The sequence below is a fragment of the Cardiocondyla obscurior genome, linkage group LG12 (genome assembly GCF_019399895.1).
Source record: "Cardiocondyla obscurior isolate alpha-2009 linkage group LG12, Cobs3.1, whole genome shotgun sequence".
NCBI classification, from domain to species: domain Eukaryota; kingdom Metazoa; phylum Arthropoda; class Insecta; order Hymenoptera; family Formicidae; genus Cardiocondyla; species Cardiocondyla obscurior.
Window position 1 is genome coordinate 5819036 of NC_091875.1, and position 26210 is coordinate 5845245.

General features: G+C 40.8%; 1 protein-coding gene across 2 annotated transcripts in view; it reads right to left on the bottom strand.

Annotated features, from left to right (window-relative positions):
- Window positions 1–26210, bottom strand: part of Sm (heterogeneous nuclear ribonucleoprotein L) — a 131813-nt gene that overhangs the window by 77334 nt on the left and 28269 nt on the right. For both annotated transcript variants that reach the window (XM_070663778.1, XM_070663777.1), the window contains exons 4-5: window positions 6853–6938; window positions 5320–5416 (exon numbers count right to left, since the gene is read on the bottom strand). In XM_070663778.1, the coding sequence (XP_070519879.1) occupies window positions 5320–5416; window positions 6853–6938 (183 nt within the window). The remainder of the gene's footprint in view (window positions 1–5319; window positions 5417–6852; window positions 6939–26210) is intronic.

Sequence of the window (26210 nt, forward strand, 5' to 3'; positions counted from 1 at the left end):
TGATCTCGTATCGTCTAAATAACGAATGACTTTATCGGCTGTTTCAACTTCAATAAACAACCTCGTTTCTTCGCCGATCCGTGGCGAAAGTTTAATAATGAAAGTTTGAATATTGCACTTCCAAGGAATGAAGATAACGCGAGCGTTACGGAATAAAGGGAAGCAGCACGTTTTACACATCGCGAGAGCTGCAGCGCCAGCAATATCGAACGCAAGGCGGAGAAATTTCAGAGAGAAGAGAGAAAGAAAGCTTAGGTGGCGGAACAATAGAACAATGGATGAAACGTGCTAATTCCGCGAATGTTTCGAGATCACTAATAACGTCTCCAAGCAAAGGCAACAAATTCTGAAGAGAGGAAGTAAAAAAAAACGTAAAAAACAGTACGTTGAAAAGCAGTGCGCGTTTGAAGTTATATATATATATAAAAATCCGAGAAAAGAAGAAGCAAATGAACGTAACGTTCTTCCGCGATAATTACTAAAGTAACAAAGTCGTATCCAAGTTAATCTAATTTATAATTTGCTTCCGGATGTAATTTTGTCAAGATGCATTTCTCAAATCATATTTTATTTTACGCGTGTAAACCGTCATGCAATTATACAGCGAAGGCAAAGCGCGATTAATAAAGAAGTCCATCGTAGGTGCGAGACGACGCGCCGCGAAACGAGCGGAGAAGGGAGGAGGATTTCCGCGTGTACGATTCCGATTCTGCGCCAAGCAATCTCTACAAGACTGTGTCGTAATCGATAACGACATTGTTATTCCGTCCACGTTTGTTCTTACGAAAAAATAACAATTCCCCGACTCGCGGCAGAGAACGCGGGCGCATCGAAAGGACCGCTCTCTCGGCGAAGAAGAGCGATGTATCGCGCGAGATCTGCAGTGTATAATACCGGAGCATGTTCGAATACTTCCTACGTGTATCCGATACATCTGCGATCGGTCCCGGCCGCGGATGCACACGCGTGATTCGTCAGATGATTCATGCGGCTCGTGCGTGAGCGCTTTCCAACAAGCACGGCCCGTTATTTGGCAGACCTTTCCATTGGCAATAGAAAGATAAGGGGTGTGTGTAAGCCACCTATGACAGACTCCGCCTCGAAATCCAATTTCGAGCTTCGGGTTCTGCCTTCGACTCTATTTTAGCGTGCCATTTTAGAATAGCGCCTCTAGAGCTTCTCCGGTATGCGCATACTTCCGTCCCAAATTTTTACCGACGTTTCTACGACTCCCCCCCGCTTCTCATCCGCGACTTATGCGCGCTTCGTATTATTCCGAGTACCGGCTGTCTCGGAATTAATCCGGGGCTTTATTAAGTTCAGATCACTCGCTTCGAAATTTTTCTACGTTTTCTTTTTACTTTTCCCGGTCGGGGGATTCAAAAATTATCTCGAGTCATATTGCGTCATGAATTTACGCGACGAGTGCTGCTAGTCGTGATATCTCCTAACGTACTTGTCATAACTTTCTTTCCGGCAAGGGGATATATTAAAAATAAAAGAATAAAATAAAATAAAATAATGCTAATTGCAGTTCACTTACTGTATTAATTAAAGTTTCAATTGTATTATTTTTAACTTCGAGAGCAAAAGCAAGAGATCAACGTTTAATGTCGAAAAATCAAGAACAGTCGATTAACCATACTTCACGATTTCAACTATGTGCACCTGTAAAAGAAGCAGCTGCGGACGATATTCGAACGAAAAATACAGTTGACTTCGCCAATAAATATCTAACATTTTCCAATATGACCCATGCGGTCGGTGGCGAGAAAGCGATCGGGCAAGGGATAACAGCGAATCGAAGTAATTTCGCGTTGTCTGTTCGGGCGAGCGAGAAAATAATGTTATCGCCGGCCATTGTCGTTATCATTATTTTCGCTATCCTATGATTGGATTTCGTTATGCAAGAAGAAACAAGAGCGATATTCTAAAGGGAGTTAGCGACGAAGATAGCTTTGAAGAAATTGAACGCAAGAAAACGGCGAAGTAGAAGACCATAAAACCATATTTTCGCTAAAAAGAAAGATGGGCTCTAAACTGATCGAATCTTAAAACTTTTTTTTGCCGTCGAGCGATAAGCGAAGTTTCAAAAAGAGAAGCGGATAAAAAATTCCGTGCGTTTTATTTATTCATTTATTATTATTTTTTGTTTTATCGGTTCTTTCTTTTTCGTCGGAACGAAAAAATTGTATCAGTCGCGCTTCAAATCTTAACGTGATAATTACCGCGTATTAACGACTGTGATTGAGGGCTCGTGAGATAATTATATCCGAGGTAATCTGACGCGGCGCACGTGTTCGCGTATTCATTAACAAGCGATTTTGTAAATACTGCGCTTCGTTAATATTCGGCTGCTCATTTTGCACGTGGGTTTCTTTTCGGGCATAATAACGCGTGTTCGCGACAAAGAGTGCTTTCATGCAGCACGAAGCTCGGTTCTTTTTTCTTTCCCTTGCCTGCGATCATCACACGGGCTTAACGTGCCGGATATTCTTTTCAATGTCTCTATCGCGATCTGACATCGCGATCGTCATAAAAGCAGGGACAAATTATGACTTTTTAAAGGTAGTGATGTCTAACAATTCCCGATAAGAGCGTAAATAAAAGAGGGACCGTTTTAAAGATTATACGTACGGTTTTTCCTCATTTTAGAAAAGTAACTTTTTAATAAAAAAAAAAAAAAATAAAAAAGCACTTGGTTCGAAAGTGGCTGTAATTTGTGACAAATATTTTTGAAAAATTACTCGGGGACAGTTGCTTCAGCAACTAACGCCTGTTCGTTTCAATGGTGGCATTGTGTATGAACGAAGCTTAATTCTTCTCGCGTGAAAGTCGCGGTAGGAGCGTGAAAGAGTGCAGCTGTTTGTCGTGTCACGCTAATGCGCGCGGTAGGTAGAATCAGATAAAAACCAGTTAATTCATCTCGTGTCGCGCTGGTTCGTTACAAGCGTTAAATTACGAGATTTACGACGGCGTCGGGTGCATTGATTACGATAAGTTACTTAAATCGACCGATTAAAGTTTCTGTCGACTCGGATTCAGTCCGGCCGAGAATCGCGTAATTGTCGAAACAAGCCGTACGATCAGATCAGCACAGCTTTTACACAAAAAAAAGGATATTAAAAAAGCGCCGAGTACACGCGTTTATCCGTACGGAAAATTTAATGGGAAAAAAAAGAAGGAAAAAAACAAAAAAACCGCCAACTTGTAATTGTTGGTGAAATAAAGATTAAATCGACATGCGAAACAATATTGTAATTAAAATCTTGCAATTATAGCTTATTATTTGTTACATCTTCCTTTATAAATTAAAGTATGATAAATCACCGATTGAACGTACCTACGCATCTGCCTGGCGCCTCTTTAATTTTATGCGTATAATTATTAGACTTACTTTTACGTTGAATTAAGTTGCTTCGTTGTCGCCCGATGCTCCCAAGCCGCCGCCGTCTCCTCCTTTCCTCTTTCCCCTCAGACTCCGTTATTGCACTTGCTCGAACACACAAGCGGCGCACACACACACGCAGCGAGAGACCCCCTCGCCCTCTCCCGCGCCCGCGCCCTCGCCCGCGCCCTCGTCCGCGCCCTCGCCCGCGCCCGCGCCCATGCCCTCACCCGCACTCGTACCGGCCACACTTGCGATTACGCGGTCAGCTACGATCAATCACTTCCGAAACGAACCGTACGCGACTCACAGTCCCATGCAGGAAACGCCGGAAAAGATACCGCTAATGCTCGCATAATGGCTGCCCGTTGTACGATTACTCCGAAAGTATCTCCGTGTCCCCAAAGTCGCGGTAGTCGCTCTGCTCGCGGCCCGTACGTATATCAACCGTAGCAGATGCTCGACGTGCTGCTCACGAGCCTCGGTGGGTCCCTCCGATCGCGAAGAATTGCGTAGAAAGCCGTGGAAAATAATCGCGCCACGCGGCATACCGCTCTTCACCTGCCGATGGGACTGCCGAAAGACTACTGAGTGGTGGGGGAAGCTCCGTGCGTGCGCCGTGATAGACGAACTTGAGCAAGTCTACCAACCCCTCCCCCTTCTCTTTTTCTCCTCTACGACCGCGGGAACTACGAGTGACGTAAATGTTTATTTTTTTAAAGCGACTTCGATGATACGTAGACGAGTGGCCTTGTATTTGTATGTATTATTTTACGAGGCACGAAGAAAAATTCCTCGCTCACTTTTGTGTATTTGTTAACACCCTTATCTATTTCGTATATAATTTACGTATCGAGGCTGAGGTTAAGAAGGCGTGCGATTTTTATGCGTGCGATTTTTGTACGTACGATTGTAATTGATTGCGCATTCGCGAATGTGTTGCACGAGAGGAAGGATATAAATTAAGAGAAGACGGCTTGAGAGAGACATCGGACGATGTTAAGCAACTGTAAAATAAATCGTTCATTAAATTTGTAAAGCTTGTAATTTTGTTTTTTTATTTCTTTTCCTTCCCCTTTTCGAAAATGGAAAGTTGGTAAATGTAGCGCAGCAATTTCCGCAAGCGATTCTACATTACGTTGTGATTGCAGAAATTAAATAAGATTTCTTAGAAACACTCTGAATTTTCTCAAGAAACATTTAATTATATAGTCGATATTTCCTAGCTAACATCAGCTTTAATAAATTCTGTATTATTACAGAATGGAAATTAAATCGAAAGCCATTAGCAGTCATAGCCTTTTGATATTTAATGAAACACCGAGACAACTTAATAATTAAATCTCAAATTTTTTAACGTCACGTCCTATGTTACTTTAATAAAATTCGTATTAAAAATTTTTATTTTAAATTGATAGAAAGAGAGGGGGAAAAAAAAAGGTTAAATTTCACGCTCGTCAAATAATTTACGGTCGAAAGGGAGGAAATGCGCGCGATAGCTCGAAAAAAAAAATCCACATAATTTAATATAATTTATGCCGCTTGCAGATATAATTTATCATTACGGATGCAACGCGGGTGCGTCGGCTTTATCAATATATCGGCTTACTTATACAAAACGTTGCCAATGAATTCCAATGTATTAGATAAAATTTTACACCGCGGGCATTTACGGTGTTGCTAATTAGAATTGATAACGAGTCACGTAAAATGAATGATGCAAATAGGTTTCCCGAACTTCCAACGTTAGCGCGAGGCGGCATTACGTAAAACGTTCCGGACAGAATTTTTTTTAAACGATCCCCCATTTTTTATCATGGCTCTGTACAGTCGGCGAGCGAGTGCGCCTTACGTTAACATTTGCATATCCAAATTCGAATAAATTTCCTTCTAAAAAATAAAAAAGAAAAAACAATCGTTGACGTACTCACCTTAGCGAAGTCGATTTTTAGTGTGCAGCAGCCGGAGTATATGTCTGCCCCATGTAGCGTTTCCTTTGCTCTGGTTGCCGATTCCACCGTGTCGAACGTGACGGCCGGAAGATTGTAGTTAAGGAAATACAGGCATTGCAAAGTGTACGCGCGTGAAAATTTCATAAGTTAAACCGGGACGTTAACAAAACTCGGCGTACAAATATCCGGCAAGTTTCGATAGCCGGACTCTGTATTTTCATTGCACGTACAGCCGGTCGAAAACTAAATTTGATACGATGCTTTTCCTAATTCAAATGCGCCCCTTCGATAACATTGCAAATGAAAGGAAAACTGTTCGCGCGGGAGGGTAAAAAATATTTTCAAATAAAATTACCATAGAGATGAAATTATATATATGAATTGCGAGCCAAGTTCGGGCAAGTTTTACGCGTAACGCGATAAAATGTAGTGCCTCGACGAGACGGGAATCTCACGTAGTTCACTGCGCGGCATTACAATGTTGTTTTCCCGCAAAGTGGTCGTCGTGTAGTATAAATCCGACATGACGTAAAGTTCTAACGAATTTATAGTCGCGCGGGACGCGGTTTGACTATTATTCGAATCGTAATAGTCCGGAATGCATTCCGCTCTGGTTGGAGCGGAGATTCACCCAGAGTACAGCGCGCTGCTTCCGAGTGAGGCACGTTAAACGCATTCACCCGCGGAATATCCGAAAAAGAATCGCGACAAAAAAAAGAAAAAAAAAAAAAAATAAAAAGAAAAAAAAATTATAGCCCGAGTCCCTTCTGTAAATGTTCACGCTATAACGACCGGTACATGTCTTGACCAACTTCCACTAAGTCGAACGATTGTGTCAGACGAGTTGATCTCATGGGTTTCAAGTTTGCCAAACGTTGACTCGCATTGTCCAACGCGTTGTGTTGGTCCTCGAAGTTTATCGCGTAAATCAAATTTAAGCGAAAGCACGACGGTTTATTCACGTAAAATAAATCGTTTTCCCGACGGCATTGTTCGAGCACGGTCAAAGTCAAAGACGCCCGTTGCACATTCTCAAATAAGAACCCCTTTGTACACTCGCTTGTTAAAATTTCAATGGCAATTTCTTCAATAGATTTAAATTGCATTTTTAATAGAATTCTCAGTAAAATAATAATCTCTAGTGAATAACGAGACGACGGGGATGTTCAATCACTTTAGAAAATGTAAGACGTAGTAAATTGAGTATTACGAAATAATAACGGCCCCGTTAATTCTTTATATGTATATACATATATATATTATAATGTGCAACATCTGCAGTCGTAAAATAGTATTACGCTTGGCAAACGAAACATTGGCGGTGCATTTCCCGGTAATTTAATGCAACGGTGGTGCGGGCGCAACTGAATTTAAAGCGTTAATTTACGCAATTGAGAATTATATAGCGTCTTCCGAGAATCGTTAACGCAAATCGACAAGATGACTCACCGGTGAGATCGCTCGCGCAATAAATAGAAGGCACCTAAAGTAAAAATGTATTGAAAAGGATATTCGACCATCGCCTGCACGCCGTTTTTCTTAAAGATTACGATGCGCTGAACCTGCCCGCTGGGTGCACTGATCGTGTGCAACACTTCCTGCAACAGAAAAGGGGAATGCACTTTAACAGATGCGTGAGAAGATATTTTAGGAGAACATTTTCACACTTTGTTGATTTAGACGATGGTACATTACAACTCGGCGAGTTCTCCGAACGGAGGTTAAAAGCTGAGAAATGTGAATATTAGTCTTTAATTAAGAACGCACTTCGAGTTTCGAATTAAAAAATTAGGAAAAAAAAACAAAAAAAGGGAGAAAAAAATATGCAAGATTGTACACCGTTAAATTTTTATGTATTTTAAAAGTTTTCTTACCGTTTCACGAAATAAAATTTAAGAAAGTAATTTTTTTTTTAATACAACTATATTTACGATGAAATTGATTACGATTCAATTTAATCGCCTCGAACATCGCCGATACTTCAATATCGAAGCAAATTTGCTGTTCTTTTCACTCCGTTACTGAAACCTGTCGTTAAGAGAAGCGGCGATAGTTCTGAAGCACCTCGTATTTCCGTTAACCTATTTCGAGCACATGATCGATGCACATCGTATATCATGCGCTGCAAATCGAACGAAGTTTACATGGTGCGTTCTCTAGGGTATCCCTATCGACACAACAACGTATGCGAGACGTTTGCCATAAGTTCGATACTCGCAACAGATCCAGACAGAAAGTTTCCGTGGCGTAGGATGCTTTAGAACCGGGAGGTCAGAAGGCAACGCGAGACAAATTGCAAATTGCATTTGAGCCCCGATTCGCGAGTATTATACCTTAACAAATGCGTCGACAATGCCGAACTTCCTCGATGAAAAAGTCTGTCTTTTACAAAGAAATATCTTATACTTGGCGCACTTTACTTCGCCTCACTAGGCATCTCGTGCAGCGTATTCGAGATTTAAAACTTCTATAATCAGCAATATTCCCGTTCCATTAAATGCTTAATTATAATGAAAATTCAGATTTAATTATTTAAATCGTTCCCTGCCGGATGGCGACTGAATTCGTCAATTCAATTATTTAAAATTAAAATATATTAGATTTTATAGAATCATGTAATATTTCTGATTCTATTAGAAACGTTTACTGTATCGGTTTTTTTTTTTTTTAATAATAATCTAATTTAATTTACTTTTAATGGGGGAACTAAGAGTTACGATTCAATTTGCGTGTAAAATGATTGATTTGATTACATTTACGAAGTTTGTCAAACACGAGAAACGAATCACTTCGGAATTAGGCTAACTAGACCTTGTAACACGAAGCAGAGTGTAGGACAGATTAGAGAGAAAACAGAGTTGCAACATGTTCGGCTGGCACTGATTTACAATGCAATTAGCACCCTCCAATTTAATCCTTAATCCTTAATCGTGAGAATGGCACAAATGATGACTTATTTCAACATTAGCTTTGCTGTTGATGAAACGTTAAACTACGTTCGAACAAAACGCCAATTACGAATCAACGGCGCGAAACAATGCCTGACATTCTCGCGGGTGGATTAATTTCTTACTTCCCCGACGATTCTAGAGTAAACTATAAACTAAATAAATTAACTTTGACGAAGAGACGTATATTAAATCAAACCCACGACGTGCCGGTTACGATAGAGTTGACCGTTCTTCCGATGATAAATTGTAATCGTCGAGTTCCGGCGATGGTCAAAGAAGGTGTTAAGTTATCGCGCAGGGGTGCGAACGGGCCGCGACACATTTTATTTCAAGATGGTCGATAATTGAGAGCGTTTAGCAGCGAGCGCGTGTTTACCTGTCGGGACGCCAGCCGAGGAAATCTCGAATTTGCGCGGCACGAGCGATGACACGACGTGGCACGCTGCCAAGGCAGCATCCCGGCGAGTTTCTCCGCGCGCGGCGGCACATCTACCGCTAGACGAAAACACGCAACTAGTGGAAGCGCATCTAGTGAGTCACCGTCGTTTATTCGGGAAAAATGCGAGATTCGTCGCGCCGCTCAAATGCAGTCTGAATACACGAGACGTGCCAATGCATTAGCCCGCGTTCGCGATTAGTCACGCTATCGCGGAGAACATCGAGCCCCGCGACGTCTGAATAAAGCTAGAACGAGCCCCCAGTCTCGATGTCGAGCGAACGCGATCCCCTGCTGCGACATCGCGCTCGCAATCACGCCGCAACAATTACATAAATTTTATGACATCTCCTAAATCAACGGAACAGTTCGCGAGCTTTTACGTATGAATGATAATTGACTTACTCGATTACGGTCCGGATTGTTAAATAGTGGCCAAAGCAGTTGAAATTAATTTAGTTATTTAGTTTGTTCACGGAACGTATTAAATTTCACAGAATTTTAGCGACTATCGAAGCTCGGGCAGCTCGCTTCGGAGATAATTCAATCTGACTTTTGATATCTTTCCATTAGTCACGGTCATAAGGTTCAAGCTGATTACTCTAATTCTGCGTGAAACGTAACATGAATTCCGCGTGCAATCGTACAAGTCTAAAACAACAGTTTTAAATTCTGACAAACGCTAGACGTCACTCGAAGATCGTTAAACAGAAACGGAATTGCGTCAGCTAGAATTCTCGCGACGTCGGTCGGGGGAAAGGAAAGCCCCATGGTAGAAAAACGATCGAACGTCGATGTGATAATTAAATTGTTTCGCTTAATAAAAAAAAAAAAATTTGTCCTCCCCCCCCCCGGGATATGCGTCGGATTATGTAAAATTGTCGCTGTATCCGCGAAACGGCCGATAAAATTTTATGCGCCGGTCGCCCTCCCTCACCTATCCCTGTATTCTGGGTGCGTCATGTAATATGTATGATCCGTTGCATTTCAGATTGGCTTATGAATAGGAGCGAGGAGCGTTGCGCATCTCCGCGCGGTCGGACCGTGCATGTTTTTTTATTTTTTTTTTTCGGTGGTCGCGCGCGAACGTACTCGGACCTAATTGTCCTGGGTGTCGGCCCATCCGGGTCGTCGACCCGCTTTTGTGCCCGCGTTAGATACAATGCCGGGCGGAAGGAATCCTCGGCGGAGGGTCGGTCGCGATATAAATTCAGGAGCGAGCGCTTCCGCGGACGCGACGCACAAAGCGGAGCCCGCGCGCGAGAGAGCGATAGCACGTGCCCGCTTGAGATCGCGATAAGGAAAGCACGTAATCCCTTTGTCCCGCGAAGATGCATTCGCCCGGACGGGGCGCATTGAGCCGCGTGCAAACGTGATTTACCGAAAGCTTATCTGCCGCGACGGAAAAACGTCAGGCGTGAAGGAGAATCGTTTCAGCGCCGCCGGAATAAATATCAAGGATGTTTGAAACGATCAAAGGCATCGTGCATTACGGAATAGAGATCCTATAAGAAATCCGTCAAAAAAAAAAAAAAAAAGAAAAAGAAAAGGAATCTCTTCGAGCTAGATAATCAGTTGAGAGTATTGAAAACAGAAAAATACGTAAACTAAATCATCTCGTGTTCGACGATAATGTTCTGAAAATAATAGAAATAACAGCCGATAAATGATGAGATTCGACGGTGAGAACTAACACAATTTGCATTTACGAAACAACAAAGTGCAGACAAGAATTACTCGCTTGGGGGTTTATAGACGAGTCCCGCGCTCCCTCGTTCTCGGATGACAGTGCAGTTCGCCGGCGGGGAGGCTGAGGGGTTTAATCCTCGTTCTTGAGCAGGTCAGGCAGTAATAATAGATCTGCCTCGACGGAGGGCATCAATCAGCGCGCGCAGGGGTGAGAGACGTGCCGTGTCGTCTTATTCAATTCATCGGCATTCCCGTGTATCTCTAGGCGTGCTAATACGACTAATTCGCCTTCGTTTATAAAATACAATCGGCTCCTGAAAAGCAGGCCGGTGATTTATAGCATTTTCTCCGACGGGGAGATATTTCCCTCGTTCTTTCCGGGCTGCTGATAAATATTCCGCGTCAGCCCTTTCGCCTGCTCGATGCCAGATGGTTCCGGGCATAATGCTCGCTTTGCACCGGCAAACGAAAGTCACCTCAAAGCCGACCCTGCCCGACCGCGAAAGACAGAAACGCGGCGGCGACGTCGCGTATTAATTAGATGGGACATGAAACAAATGTGCACGGTGGAACGGAGCATTCATTAATGCATCGTAAATGTCGTGGATGACGACGTAAAGCGCGAGAGCTCGCGGGGTGGCTGTAAATTCCCGAAGATCGCGCGTTTCACGATGAAAAATGACAGGCGCGCGTAAGAAAATAAATAACGATAAATAATTTATTAAAACCTCGACGATAAATCAAAGCGAACGGAACCACGACTATAAATATTTCAGTCTCATTTTTTAAAACGTCGAACTAGAGATTACAAAGCGCGCGCCATTTACTTTTGCTTCTCCTGCGTAGGAAGAAGCAATTTTACCCACGTATAATAATTTTCAGAATCAAACTACTGACCGCATCTTGAGTGATATAAAATTGATTTAATCGAAAAATACCGCAATGTATCCGCTACAAAAAAGTTCACATAATTCGTGCAAAATGCGTTCAACGACCAATATTAATTAGTACATATCAATTATTATGGTTAACATGGTTGGTGCTCTGAAAAAATTTTTTATGCAAAAATAAAAAAGGTTGAAAAATCAACTGTGCCGCGATCTTTCGGAGTCGTTAGGGGTCGAATTTACGAGCAGGATCCCGTTTCTAATCCCGCTCCAATCCCATTCGCGCGAGTCCGGGAGCGCGTGAAAAAGTGATGAACTGTCCGCAATTACGACATCAATTTGCCCAACACGAGAGTACGACCGGATACAAAGACAACGCGCCGGGGATGCATCTGAAAACTGGGGTATTTCCCTCGAGTGCAATGCTAGCGTACATCGTCAGGGTGCACTCGATATATAAGCGCGTGCCTAATAAGCCTTGGCACTTGCGCAATGGACAAACACGGCGAATGAATTAGAGAACGACGAAAGAGCAACGTGTAAAAAAAAAAAGGAAAAAAAAAATACGCAGACACATTTTCTTATTCAGCAAAAATCGTAGAGTCCGTTCGAAAATGTACATATATATTTTTTAAGAGGATCCCTATGCTAGAAGATTCATCCCGCGTTACAGCGAAACGCTTCAATTGTTACTAATCCGGCAATCAATAATTCCCGAATTATTGCAAATATTGTGCTCTCAAGCTGCGATGTATATATAGGTAAACTTGACTCTCAACTCTTGATTTCAATCTTAACACACTCTCGTCTCTAATCTCTGAACTCCAGTTCTCAACTCGCAAACTTTCATGTACCGACCTACCATCCTCTAAACTTGAACTACGAATTCTCAAGTTATAATTTATATAATTATTCTGCGCGAGTATTGACGATAAATAATCCCATCAGCTGTTACAATCTGAAGCGCTATCACGGAGACTGGCTATTTCTACACCGGAGACGATAAAGCCGCAATATTTAATTTTTTTTTTCTGTGCTATTGGTTTCGCCATTACTCGATTTACATAATATTATTTTATTAATAACTAATACCTACATCGCAAAATGCTTATATAAAAATATTGGAAATTTCCGCGTTAAATATTTTAATTAAACGTTTATCGTCCAATTAAAAAAGAACAGTAAAGCAGCTGTAATCGTTACTTCGGTGAAACAGGCGCATCATTTAATGCTTGCATTGACACGCGATTAAATTTTTTAAACCCAAGTGTTCATCGGTACATTCATAAAAAAATTAATAAAGTATTCACGAACACGCGCGTATCGACTTCCCGGACGTAACGTCATTAATCACGACTCGTAAATAACGGGCATATAATTAAAATTACACCTTAACGCGATATATGAGCGCCGCTCCTAAGACAAGAGTGTTTATCTATTTCTATTCGAGGAGCCGAAATTAAATTTTGTTCACTCAAGGTAATCTTATTTTTCGGGCAGTTGAAGCTGTCGAAAATCTAATTTTCGCCGGATCTTCTCGGGAAATTTAGCAGGATCGGTACTAGGGAGCTCTCGGTGCAGCTCGCTGGTTGCAGCCAGACACTAATTGAACAACACCGACGTAAGCGGGAGAGAGGGGCGCGGAGACGGCGGAAGGGACGTACGAAACGCGAATTCTAGAAGCCCGGGCGAGCAATAGCCGATGAAAGAAGTCTCAATTTTGCCGCGGGCTTCTCGAGGGAAATTCGTCGGAGCCGCGCGGGTCGGATGATACGAACTTGTGAGAACGACCCTCGAAACGCATGTCTCTCGCACGCATTACTCTCCCTTGTGCGGGTGTCGCGGGCCGCGGCGCGGAACGCGTCGCACTCGGGAGAAAAGAGAGACAAGAGTGTCGGCTACGAGGACAAGACAAATGACAGTGCGAAAGACGAGAGGTGAAGCCGTCGCGGAGAGAAGTGGAGGAAAGCCTCGGAGACATCTGAGCTCATTTTTTGTCGGCCTTACTGAAATCTGGCGTCGTAACTGACCTACCCGTATTCTCTCCTCCTGTTCTTGGCCTCCTCTTTTACGAATATAAAACGTCACGCGGCGGGAAAATTACGGCCTACGTTATCTCCACACATTTTACTGCGAATGTGACAGCTTCGCGCAATATATTTTGACGATATAAAATTTAAAAAAAGAAGAAGAAATCTAAAAGATATTATTTGCCGAATAATAATAGCAGATTATTAATTAAAAAAAAAAATATATTTTAATACAACAATATTTTTCTGTATTAAAATTTATTTTTTTTTTACCAATATAAAATTGAAGATCAGAAATTATATGATTAATTATTACTCCATTAATATTCGTTATTTTGTAACGTTTGTATAACTCATGTTTCGTCATCCGAAGAAAGTATAAAAAATAACTAAAGCAATTACGAAGCAAGTAAACGATAGAGAATTAAAATAATCTCCGAAGTCAACGCGTGTGCGCTCAATTTCGGAGATCCCTATTGCCCTCTTAAGAAGGTAAAACTCCACCCCTAGGATTCTATGGAATGCCCGGCATAATCATCCGCTTTCCTAACGCACGTACATGTACACGCGTACATAGAGAGAAGATTAAGGTCAACCCGGCGCACTCGCTGCTTTCGGGGAAATCACTGAAGGCTCTCCTCGATGGAGTTGTATTCCGAGCGTATTTCGACCGGCGGGTCATTGTTTCGGTGTTGAAGGCATTACAACGTTACACGTAAAACACCGGTTTTACGTCCCACGATTTCCGGATAGTTCCGGAAAATAGAGAAGACAGAGAGAAAGAGAGTGAAATAGTCGCAAGGCTGATGCCGCGTTTAACGGCCGACAACGCTCCTGCCGATGTGCAAAACGATATTTCCTCGCTCGAAAACTTAATCGTGCGTCTTTTCGCAATTTGCCAAGTTTCGATATTAAATACCGTGATAATTAAATCCCAACTACTCAATTTTCCGTTAAAGTACTTTACGTTAGTTACGTTAATTACGTAACCCACATAAAGTTACTTACGCGAAGTTTAAGTAATAAAATTTAACTGTACCTAATATACATTCTTTAAATTTTCCCCGAGGAGCTTATTCCGCCTTTTCAATTTTCGTTCCAATGAGATTCAACAAGCTTGAACATTTTCACGCTCGCGACGCACAGTGATCTATGGCCAGAAGGTGTATTTGCCCCGTAAGGACATTTTATAAAGATCAAACTTTCAAAATCTGACATTTCATATCCAACGACCTAATATTTGAAGAAGGAAATAACCGAGACTTAAGGTATTGGCTGCTCAAAAACCGAGGGCTTTCGGTATTAAATTATATGGTCGGATTATATAGATCGTGAAATGAATTTAAATGAAGGCTGCGTGGACTATTAAGTCTTTCTGTTATCGAAAGAATATTTGCAAGGGAAATATTCTGATCATGGGATGAATTAAGTCACATTGAATATTTAATGATCGTTGGGCTTCAAATGTGTGGAAATATTAATTAACGCGAGGCGTTTTAATAAATGCACGTGCTTATATTTTATATTATTGACTCATCCGCGCCTATGCCACGAAAAGAAAAAAAAAAGCCTGTTTTATTATTATTATACATATACTGATATATTATTATTATAAAATAAAACTATAAACGCAGTAATTCACGCACTAATTATTATAAAACGGAAGGAAATTCAGAAAGATTTCAAGTACTTGAAAGGATTTTACGAGAGCTTAAAAACCAACCGCCATTTGTTAATAATCATATTTCACAAATATAAAGACCAAAGCCATCTGGTAATTAAGCCATTCCGAGGGAGACATTTTCCAGCGACTGGCCTGCATACGCGAAAAGGCTGTTCCGCGCCGTATCAAGCGAGAAGAGAATACGGAAAACTTTCCAACGAGCGGCACGTGACGCGGGTCAGGAAAAAAGTCGAGAAGCTCAGGCTCCGGAGTGACGTAGGTCCGTATTACAAGGAGGACCTGCTTTGTATTTCCCCGGAGAGACTCGCAGAAGTTCGTCCTTCTGGTATTACGTTATTTCGTGCACTTCCATACGACTCGAACGGGAAAGCATGCGTTTTTGAAAAAGGCCATTGGCATGTACGATTAACTGTTTGTAGAAAACGACGTAAGCTCAAAAAAAAAAAAAACGCGAGTAGAAAGTTTCTGGTTTCGGGAAAAAAAAAAAATATATATATATTTAATCTCTTACAAAAATTAATATATTTTTATTACGATAATAATAGTAATAACTGAGCCAATAAATAATACTAAAGCAAGGGAAAGTTTAGAAAGCGGTAAGTGATCCCGCTCTCGATTTTCTCTATTTTCATCGAGCAAATATCGCCTCTAAGTTGCCCATATGACCTTTCATTAAAATATAACGCGGTAAAAATGTAGGACGTCGCGTATAATGTTTAATAATGTATACAAATGAGTATTTTTCCATTAAAAAAGATATATATATAATATATATATAACTGCAGCGGGCGTTTTAAAGCGTGTTGCAAAAAAAGAAAAAAAAAAAATTCCGCACACAACCGTCGTGATCGGAGGCAACAATGTGCCAGCGAATAACTAATGTCGATGTATCCAACGATAATACTACGTCATACCCGGAAGAGGAGGCGCTTGGGCTTATCTGAAGAGCGGTTATGTATTTCGGAGCATCATTGGGTGCACCTTATCGCGAGCGGAGCTCGTACAAAGGTACCCGTCGACCTCATATCGCCAAATACTAGCTACCTCGTACGTACGATCCCATTAAGGTCACCGCCAAGATACGACGACCGCGAATCTGGCGTATCGTTGATTTTCATTCCCGAGCTAATCAGGTCGATTTAAACGAAAAGAGATTTAAAATATTAAAGGCTCCGCGGTACAAGAGCGCGCGATTGTGCAACTTGAGATGGGTGGTTAGATTCCACCCCCTTTCCCTCCCAGTACCACTTTGTATTATCCGAGTTTCTAAACTGGATCCCGCGCACGGATCCTAATTCAGCGTGTCACGCAAATTAATAGTCTGCTAACGGGATAGCTAATGGCCTGAGAAATTCAAGAAGTTATCGCGGTAACTGCACGGCAGTCAGCCCCGCTTTGCTGTCCAACAAGCGGTAACTGCAGATAATTACTCCGCCCAGCGTTTCCATTAATTCCGCGATACGTAAAAATTCGTAATTAACGAACGTGTCACGTGTGCGGCGCACACGGCCATTCTAGAAGCGATAAATCAGCCGCGCGACCTGTCGCGCACGTTACAAGCATTCCGGCCGTAAAAGTAGCTTTGTTAGAAATATGTATTCCGAGTGTTTCCACAGGAAGGAGGTTCGTAAACCACGTTTTATTTAGCCGGGGGGTACTTTACCGCCAGGTTAAAAGACGTCGGGCAAAAAGTCGCCGCGATTATATTTAAAGGTATAAATATTCTCGCGATATAAAAGCTCCGCGTTAACGATCGTTACTTCTTTTGCACATTATAACGCGAGATACTATTTCGCCGGGGTGCGCCAGGAACTTCCTTCTCGCGGCTCGAAGTAGTTAATGATGCAGTATAGGAAATAGTTAACGAACGGCTGCGCGAAGTTATCTGCTCCGCGGCGGACGTTAGGCGAACGAAATTGTTGCTCAACAAGTAGCAACTGGCCGATCATAATCGCGCCGCTGTAAAGCAAGGCGGGGGCCCTTCCGTGAAACCCATAAAGCCGTGCATTCTCTCTCAATGCGGATACTTTGCGCGGTGGAAACTGCAACCGACGACAGTGGATTTAACGACTATGGTTGAGCACACGTTGGATGCTCGCCTCCCTATCTCTCTCCCTCCCACTTTTCTTTTCTCTCTGTACTCCATATAGCTTTCCGAAAATCCGGATTTCATCCTTCTTGATCCTTCGGCGTTCTGTGTTGTAAAGAGCTTATACCTCACCTCGCCGGCTATCGATCGGCGAGAGTCATTGATATTCGATATATGACCCGTTATTTCGTGTAATCGTAAACTCCCTCGCTCAATTCTATATCGTTGCCCCGAAAAACGACGAGCTTTCGAACTCGGGAATTACAAATCATAAGTTATGACGTTTTTTAAATACGCGTATCTTTTACGAGGGAATTAATCTTCATAGTTGAAAATTTACACGGAGTTTCTTCACGGGTATTTAAACAAACCTTCTCTCTTTCTTTTTAATTTTTTTTAGTTTTTTACTTTTTTTGTTTTGCTGAAAAGTAACCGCAGCTGTCGCATCGCGAAATAATGATTTATCTTCGCAAAACAGCTCGCTTGTGTTGCGGCACTACAAACAAAAGAGGTTACTATGGTTCTTAATGGTTTACTCTATGAATTGGGTTAAGTAGGATTTAAAAACCGAATGAAAAGCAGAATTTGCAAGATTAAATACCTCTTTCGTATGATAAAATTATCCGTAAAGTAAATCCAAATTGCGGTGTGTTATTATAATATAAACAGTAGCGCGAAATACTCAAAATTCATGAAAATTCAAATAGTTGCATAAATATTACTCATTACCTTTAAATGCAAATTAAATCTATGTTGTTAACTTACATAAATTTTACATAAATTTCGGGGTCTTACATTTTAAAGCGCAGTATCTTGAAATCTGTATAACTTTTAAAATATTCTGAGAAAAATCTTTATTATAAATGTTTAAGGGGGGAAAGAGAAAGAGAGAGAGAAGGAAAATTTAAAAAAAATGAGAAAGAGAAAGAGAGAGAGTTCTTTAAACCCTTAAGCCTTTCAAACCACTGGTATTAGAAGGTTATCAGATCCACAAAATGCTTATCTCGAGACTATATTCGAAGTGAGCGGAAAGTTCGCAGCGATTAACTCCCACGAAAATTTACAAGAGCGTAGATCCATCATGCCTATCTCCGAGTTCATACCGCTTATCGAATTCCTGACCACGTCCCGTTTGATATATTTCTGAATAAACGATATTAAAACTGAAAGGGAACGATATACCCCCAGCATTTTATGTGTGTGTGTCGGAAGTCGTCGACCGTGCTACTGCAATTACGGATAAGATTAAGGGTCCTTCCCCGCTCGTAATGGACCTGTAATGTCGCCGCCGGAAATAAGAGACTTATCTACTGTCTTAATACAACGTGACGTATGCCCACGATAGCAAAGTTCGAAATCGATTGCATGTAACAGCATATAATCCTACGGTTTTTGATCATTACAAACTTGAGAGAGATAAAACAAAGCCGGGAAAAAATAACAGCGTCTATCAAAAAGATTAAAAAAAAAAAAAAAAAGAAGTTTTTCCCCGTTCATTAATTCCGAAAGTATTATCCTAGGCAATATTTAAAAAAATCCACGAAACAGTAGCCGCGTAATTAATTATTCGCTGATTAATTTATGAAACGTAGAAAATAAAATATTCCACGTTTATCTCATTACGGTGAACGTTTCCTCGTTTCACGGTTTGTTGTTATCGCGACAAAACGCCACAAGCGCCAGTGTTACTCGTGTAATGAAAGCCGCTCTCAGTCGGTCGTTGCATTATCCATTGAAACGCGGTTCTATCAAGTGCTAGGAAGGTAGCGAATGCCATTGTATCTCACAGTTACTAACCGATCATTAGCTTGGATTCGCGGGGCGTATCTAACTTCCTGGATCGTATCGGCGACGATATTTGGCGCGATTGATTCACTCGAAATGGAAATCGAGGCGCTAGAGAGAATAGAAAATATAAATCGCCGGTACGCGGCACACTTACGAGGCGCGATTCTTATCTCCGCCTTTGCATTCGTGTGTATTCCCGTATCGCTTCGAGCTTCTCGGTTTAAATGCGACTCGCAGAATGCCGTTCCGAAATCGATAACGCGAAATAATATGCAAATCGCCGGGTGGCATCTTCCGAGAAACAAGTTACTGCATCAATTGCGCACCGACGGTCAACTCGAAATTGAAGATAGAAAATATTTCACGCGCATTTATTTCGCATCGTGACAAATATCTTGAGAAGCCAAGATTGATTCGAGCGGTGCGCAGTTTTAATGTGTGTCATCGTACTCCTGATTAATCCCGAATTAAAATGTGCGACTATTAAACCGACTGTGTATCGAGATAAAAAAATTTCTTGTCTGGCAGGGTTTTAAATTGATGTGTAATAGTTGTAAGCTCTTGTCATGCATAATCAAAGAGAAAAAAAAAAGAGAGAGAGAGAGAGCAAAAAAGCTAACGCGTTATTAAAATACATTTTTTATTCATGTGATAAACGTTTTCATAAATTTTATAATATCAACTAAATTTATTGCTTAATATGGGTAGAAACTCGCGGGTACACGAGTCGTAGTGCATTCGCTCATTTTATTTGCTTCGCGAATTAATTACGTGATGTCCATAAAACCCGACGAAACCCCCCCGGTAGAACTGCGTTAAAATATTCATTTTCGGCCTGAATCCGCCGATGCAAGAAGCGACCTCGGAAAAAAGCTTTACCGAATATTCCTACCTAAATTCGGAAAAGCCATGGAATTCACGAAAAGAACGGAATTCGACGGACGCGCGCGAGGTTCGCGTGTATTTTAATTCTTTTTCTTTCTCCTTTTTTTTTTATTTCGTTTCGAAATGCGTTTAAATAAGGCGCGTTGGACGTGAATTAGAAACACGTGGAAGTATCATCTCGGCAACTTAATTACGCTGTAACTTACGCCGTAAGCTGTCGTTCTAAGTCGCTATCGTATACCTGCGCGGCACGTAAACGCGAAAAATGACTTTTGTAATTTGAATTGTTGCGCGAGATTTCGTACAATTGAAATATATTCGTATTAAGTTAAAGAGGGTCGGAGGGTTTTTTTTTTTTTTTTTTTTTTTTCTTCATAAATTTAATATTTAAAAGAAGGTGTTGAATATATTACACGGGCGTTTCCCTAATATCGCGTATTATCTAATAGACCGCTGTCGGAAAAATTATCTTTTCCCAACTGCTAATAGAATTGTAATGACGCGGCTCGAATATTCCGATGCACGTTGCATTTTGTCCTCAAATTTATACATCTGTATTTTTCCGCAAATCTCGCAGCTAGCACGTTTTATGAATATTCCGAGGAACGTTGCTTCGCCGCACTTAAACTCGGTTTTATTAAATGATACCGCGAGCAACGTCGGACGTTTTCACAAACAACGAAATAAGTGTGCACGGTTTTCTATCAAAGTCGTAGAAATATTTACAGACTACATTTACCTTGCTATTTTGTATAACGATAAAATCTTCTAGTTTTCTCGCGGCATTACGGAGTATTATTATTTTAAAAGAAAAAAAAAAAATTCTTTACGGTACGGAATAAAGTAAAATAATATCTAAATAAAAATGTTTAATTACTTGGAACTATATTTACTTCTGCAATTAATACTAAAGAAACTGAAATTTGAAAATATACGCGGCAGCTAATGTTGCGTAAAGTAATAAAATGCTTATTTAATGCTTCACAGAATTACCATTTAAATCGTGCCTTCGTGAATTAATACATTTTAATGAAATTAATAAAAACTTTATTACTTCACGAAACATTAACCGCGCTGACTCTCCTAATTTTTTAAACGTTAAGTAATAGCTAATTGATTAATAAAAAAAAACGTCATCAAATTTATTTAATTTTTCCCTTCCTCGGATACGTTTTGATATTAAAATATCATGGTTATTAATGTTAATGCTATTAATAATAATAGCTTCGTCGTAATATTGTCTCGTTAATTTATAATCGCGTGAAATATCACCGAGTTCTGCTGTTCCGGGTAACAATGGTGTACATACTACGGTATGCGCGCTTCGCATATATATCAAGCAAGTATCATAATCATGAGTGCTGCATCGCCAAAGTCTGACTGACGTCATTCAACTCAAAGCCTCGATGTTTCGCATCCTTTGAGCGAGACGCGCCGGATGCAAAGTTGCACTTAGAGTTGCGCGCGGAGAGTAGCATCCAACTGTTCGCTCAAATATACTTAAGTAAAAGGTGTAATAATATCGTAGTGGCGCAACGGGTGTTCCGCGTAAAACTCGCGAAAATCAGAGATTTCGCCCGAAGATTTATGCGCAAGAGCGGGAATACAGTTTGCCGGCAGAATGCATCAACGAAAGAAGTTGCGCGGATAAGAAAGGTGAAAGCGCGCAAACGTTCTCCCGCGGCCGTATCTGCATAAAATTGATACGTCGAACAGGTGGGTGGATACGATGATAGAAGACCGCGTTATCTACCGCCGTACGTAATATGTTCCAGAAGCGAAGTATCTATCACGATTCGAAAATTCCTTGGGAATAGGTGCCGCGCGAAGCTGCTTGCTCCTGTTTTGTACCTATTGTATTAAAATTTTATATTCTCCCCCTTCGCCCACTTTTCGATCCGCCCACTAATAAAAATGCTATAAAAGGAATCGAATACAAATATTCTTAGCTCGACTCTGAACTTTATTGACACGCTGCGAAACGTAATTGAAAATTTCGACACTCTTAAATCTCTCCTCGGTAAACTTTAACTCGACGTTTAAAATACCGTTCGTGATTTCTAAAAGTGGCATAGTTCCTTATTTCCGGTTATAAAAATTATCTCCACCCCGTGAGCCGGGCCGGGAGAAGGCAAAACATTTCAATCACGTCCCTCGGCAATATTTCTTGATATATACTTTATTACTTTCCGATATTCGATTATCGGATATTTCGAGCGTGAGCGCAAATATCAAAAACCTAGTGCTGTTAATCGGCGAAAACCTGCCATTCCTATATAATCTCTGACCTTTACCCGAATGGAAATCCCATTGAATGAAAAATATAGGACCGCAAGCCGTGGCTTTTATCCGTAGTACGTTTACCAGGCAAACTTCTTGAAACATTCACATGATTTCGCGGTTGGTATACGTGCACGATGAAATTTGAAGAATACTACGCTTCAAATATCCACGAAGAAAACCGCTTTGCGGGTGTTTTTCGCGCCGCGCGCATTACCACGAAACTGAGCGGTATTACTAGCAAAATCACGTACGTACGAAGGAGAAATCTTTTTACGCTTCATTAATAATATGGAAACCACCGTACTTCACGACATCAAAGAAAATTACATTTACCGTTACGCAATAACGTTGCGTGCGTTCTCATTTGTTTTAGTCGGTAGATAATTTTGGTTGGAAAATTAGTCAAAGGAAGCTTAGAAAGATCGTGAAACGATTCTTCAATTTATGCGTCGCTTACGTTTGTTTATCGCGAAAGATTTCGTGACGCCAAGACTTTCTACTTATTTAGTACACTGTAAATCACGACGGTAATTCGCACCGGGAGTATAAAGTATTCAAGATATGATCACGACTCACACGTGCCCCGCCGCAAGATAACACGGGTCATGTTTTTGAACATATAGTTACAATTTTCCCTTGTTCCCGTCGCGAGTCGGTATATCAAACGCTGTCTAATAAACCCGATCTTCGCTAACATTACTTGCGATGTGTTACTCCGTCATAAAACTGAAATAGGGACACTTTCATCCATTCATGACCCTCGCCGACGACGGAGAAAGCTCGGAACTTATTATTGCATAAAAAGTCAAAGATAAAATTCGAAATACATAAATTTTTTTTTCAAATCCCCTCAGATGATTATAATAACGATGCATGGTGCGAATATCGTTTATTAAAAGTGAAAATAAAGAATTATTGTTGTCACATAAAAAGTTATAAGTTTTATCCCGTAAAACACATTTTTCCCCTTAGACGACAGTGAAATGTGACTATAGTATCGAAGTTTTTCTTCTGGAGAAACACAGATAACGGACTATATGACCCAGCTTTTATGCGCAAAAACCTATCTGCGCTCGTTCATCACGATTTCAAAATGCAGTACGCTGCTTAGATTTGCATACATCGACGCGAAATGTAATAGAGAACGCGGAAATTATTGCAACCATTATTAACGGAAAATCTCCCCGGAAATAAGAAACATTACGAACAAATTATATTCTTCCTACCTCTTTTATTTTCTAACATAGAAATATTCTAAAACTTTTTAATATTTTAAAATATAAAAAATAGCAAGAATTAAATAACACAATATCATAAAAATTACCATGAAAGAAATTTTGTATTAAAATTTCGATACGTTTCTTTTTTTTTTTTTTTACAGTTCTCTTTTAATTGCGGTGAAATCGGTGCGACGTTGTGTCCGATTCCATTCTAAAAAATCGCGTCAGTCCGCGCCGATTGTTTAAAAATTTGACGGCGAAATGGCGCACACCTACATATATTACGCGATCAATCTGCATTTGTCGCGAAGCGATATTGCACGAAAACCAGTGTATGTTCATGATGTAGGTATGCAGAGTCAGGCGGTTGTGATTAATCGTCCGAATTCAAAGCACAGTTGATATCGCGTTCCTGAACAAACAAATTCCCCTGATATGCAACGCCCCGCTTGCCTCACCTCGTCCGCTGGATAATGCATCGCCATTAGTAAAAAATTTCACGAATGCGACCGGGGAAAATCTCGAAACAAAAGGCATTACGACGTTTAGACACGGGTATAATGAATATAAAGATAAATAGACAATTTTCGAAATAACGCCGTAGAAACTAATCGGCGTAGATTAGCGGACGCGAGATGGAAAAGGCAGAATGAATTTGACGAATCCCATGAATGTAAAGATTAGTCCGGTCTACCGAAACGTAGCATCCCGCAGCGTCACAAATTCAAATCTGTTTTTAATTGAGATTTAGCGCGGAATGAGACGCGGCGGGCTATTTCGCCCGCGACACAGAATGCGGAACCACGTGCTCTCACGGTGTGCATTTAATGCGGTATCCACGTCCGTTCACGCACTTGCTCTCTCGCGTGTTTTATATATAGACTCGCTACGGGCAGTAACCAACTGTTAGCGTTGCCGGCGCGTACCGCTGGTAGCCAATAAAAATGTGAGACATCCGTCGCATCAATTATATTGAGAGTTTAAGGATAAATTTATCATCGCTCCGCAGCCGTAACATCATTTTGCTCGTTAATAATTTTAGTGCGTCATTCAATGATTAAATAGTCGTTAAATTACGTCAAGAACTCTTTCATTTCATTACGTGATAATTATATCGCGTATAAGATCATATCTCCGCGCGCAAGAGATACGTGTTAATTTACATGAAATGTGGTTGCTACGCGAGATACAATTTTAGCCGGAAATCCAGGTTAAAAATAATATAATCTAATAAATTTATTACCGTCATCAATTAAAAACTCAAATCAATTTTGCAAAAAGAATTTTAAAAAAAAATAAAAAATGAAACTCACGTTTTATACATTCATTAAATAAAAAGAAAATATGAGAATCTATCGTACAAAAAAATGCCCGCTACGCTTTTCATTAATTTCCGCGCGATACGCGATTTTTTGATTTATTTTTTTTTTTTTGTTTTATTTTTTATGGAAATCTTGAAGAATGTATTGCAGCTATGACCTTTCTGCTTCCAGTGCTTTCTCATATTTTACAATTTGCGAGATACATTGCGCGCGTGACGCAATTACGGGTACAATGCATGCGGCGCGTCCACGCAACACGCGCGGATCTTGCAATCCGCTGCAATGCGGCTACATCGCATATGCATAGTAATCGGAGAATAATAATAACCGCCCACGCGACAAACACGTAATGACAGACCGGAAAGTTCGCGAGAGGTATGACCACGGGAAAAAGCTCTTCACCCGGCCGGACTTTATTACCGCGGTTTGATATTATTATTCCACCGACGCGCGCACGCGTACCTAAATTAATATAACGTATCAGAAGATAATCGCGGCAATAATAATTACGGTGCGCAGTCAGCGGGCGGTTAATGACGCAATTAGAAACGCGGGTGGTGTTACGGCGAAGGAGAAAAAGCCGCGTCCAAAGGAATTTTATTAGCGCTAATTAACAATCGCCCGTTGATGCCGATAACGATGTGCTTCACAACGAAATTAATTAGCGTTGTAATTAAACTTGCCAATTTTTCATCCCTTTTTGAACCAATCTGTTTTTTTTTTTTTTTCAGGGAAAAAAAAAAGCAAAAAGTTAAATTTATAAACGTGAAAACGCTGCGCGCAATTTATTTTACTGTATCAAACGCAAATATTGTCTTCTATCATTCAAATGCATTTCACTCGAAGCTTTTTAAATCGCGTATAAAATTTTTCTATGATATATCGCGCATCTACCAATGACGCGATCAATAACGACTCGTCATTTATTTGCAAAGATCATTTTACAGATGAATAATTTCCCGATCGAGACTTCAGCATTGATCGCCTTCCACGAATAAGCGGTCTCAACAGTTTGGGATCGTTCGTATTGCACTAATACCACGTTTCGATAATCCAACGCATTTCGAATTCAGCGGCGATGCGCGCGCGTGTGCGGCACGCACACACGAGCCCGCATAATCTGTCCGATAATATACCTGACATAGCGACACCAAGACACGTGATACATGAGTACCGGCTGGTTGGACCTGTCACAACACCAGCGGCACTTAAATTTCAAACAGTTATGCATCTTCCCGACGGTATTCGAACCGTCGTCCAACCGTGCAATCTGCTCGACGATCCACCATTATGTCACGAGATCCGTGGCGGAGGAATATGCAAAAAATATCAATATTTCGAAAAGACCGATATGCGAAAGAGGCGCGAAAAAAATTCACGGCTGATTTCATTGCAAGGTGGTGCTTGTCGTGGAATAACGTTGCAAGTATTTCCGCGGAATATGAATTAAAGTCAGTGAACGAAAAATATATAATTTACATATATTGTTACTTTAGAAAATTATCTGAAACGCTATAATAAAAAAAAAAAGCTGTGCTCTTTGCAGAAAAGTATTCTAAAAATAAAAGTTAAAAATTTTATTTAATTTCACAAAACTGAACGGTTT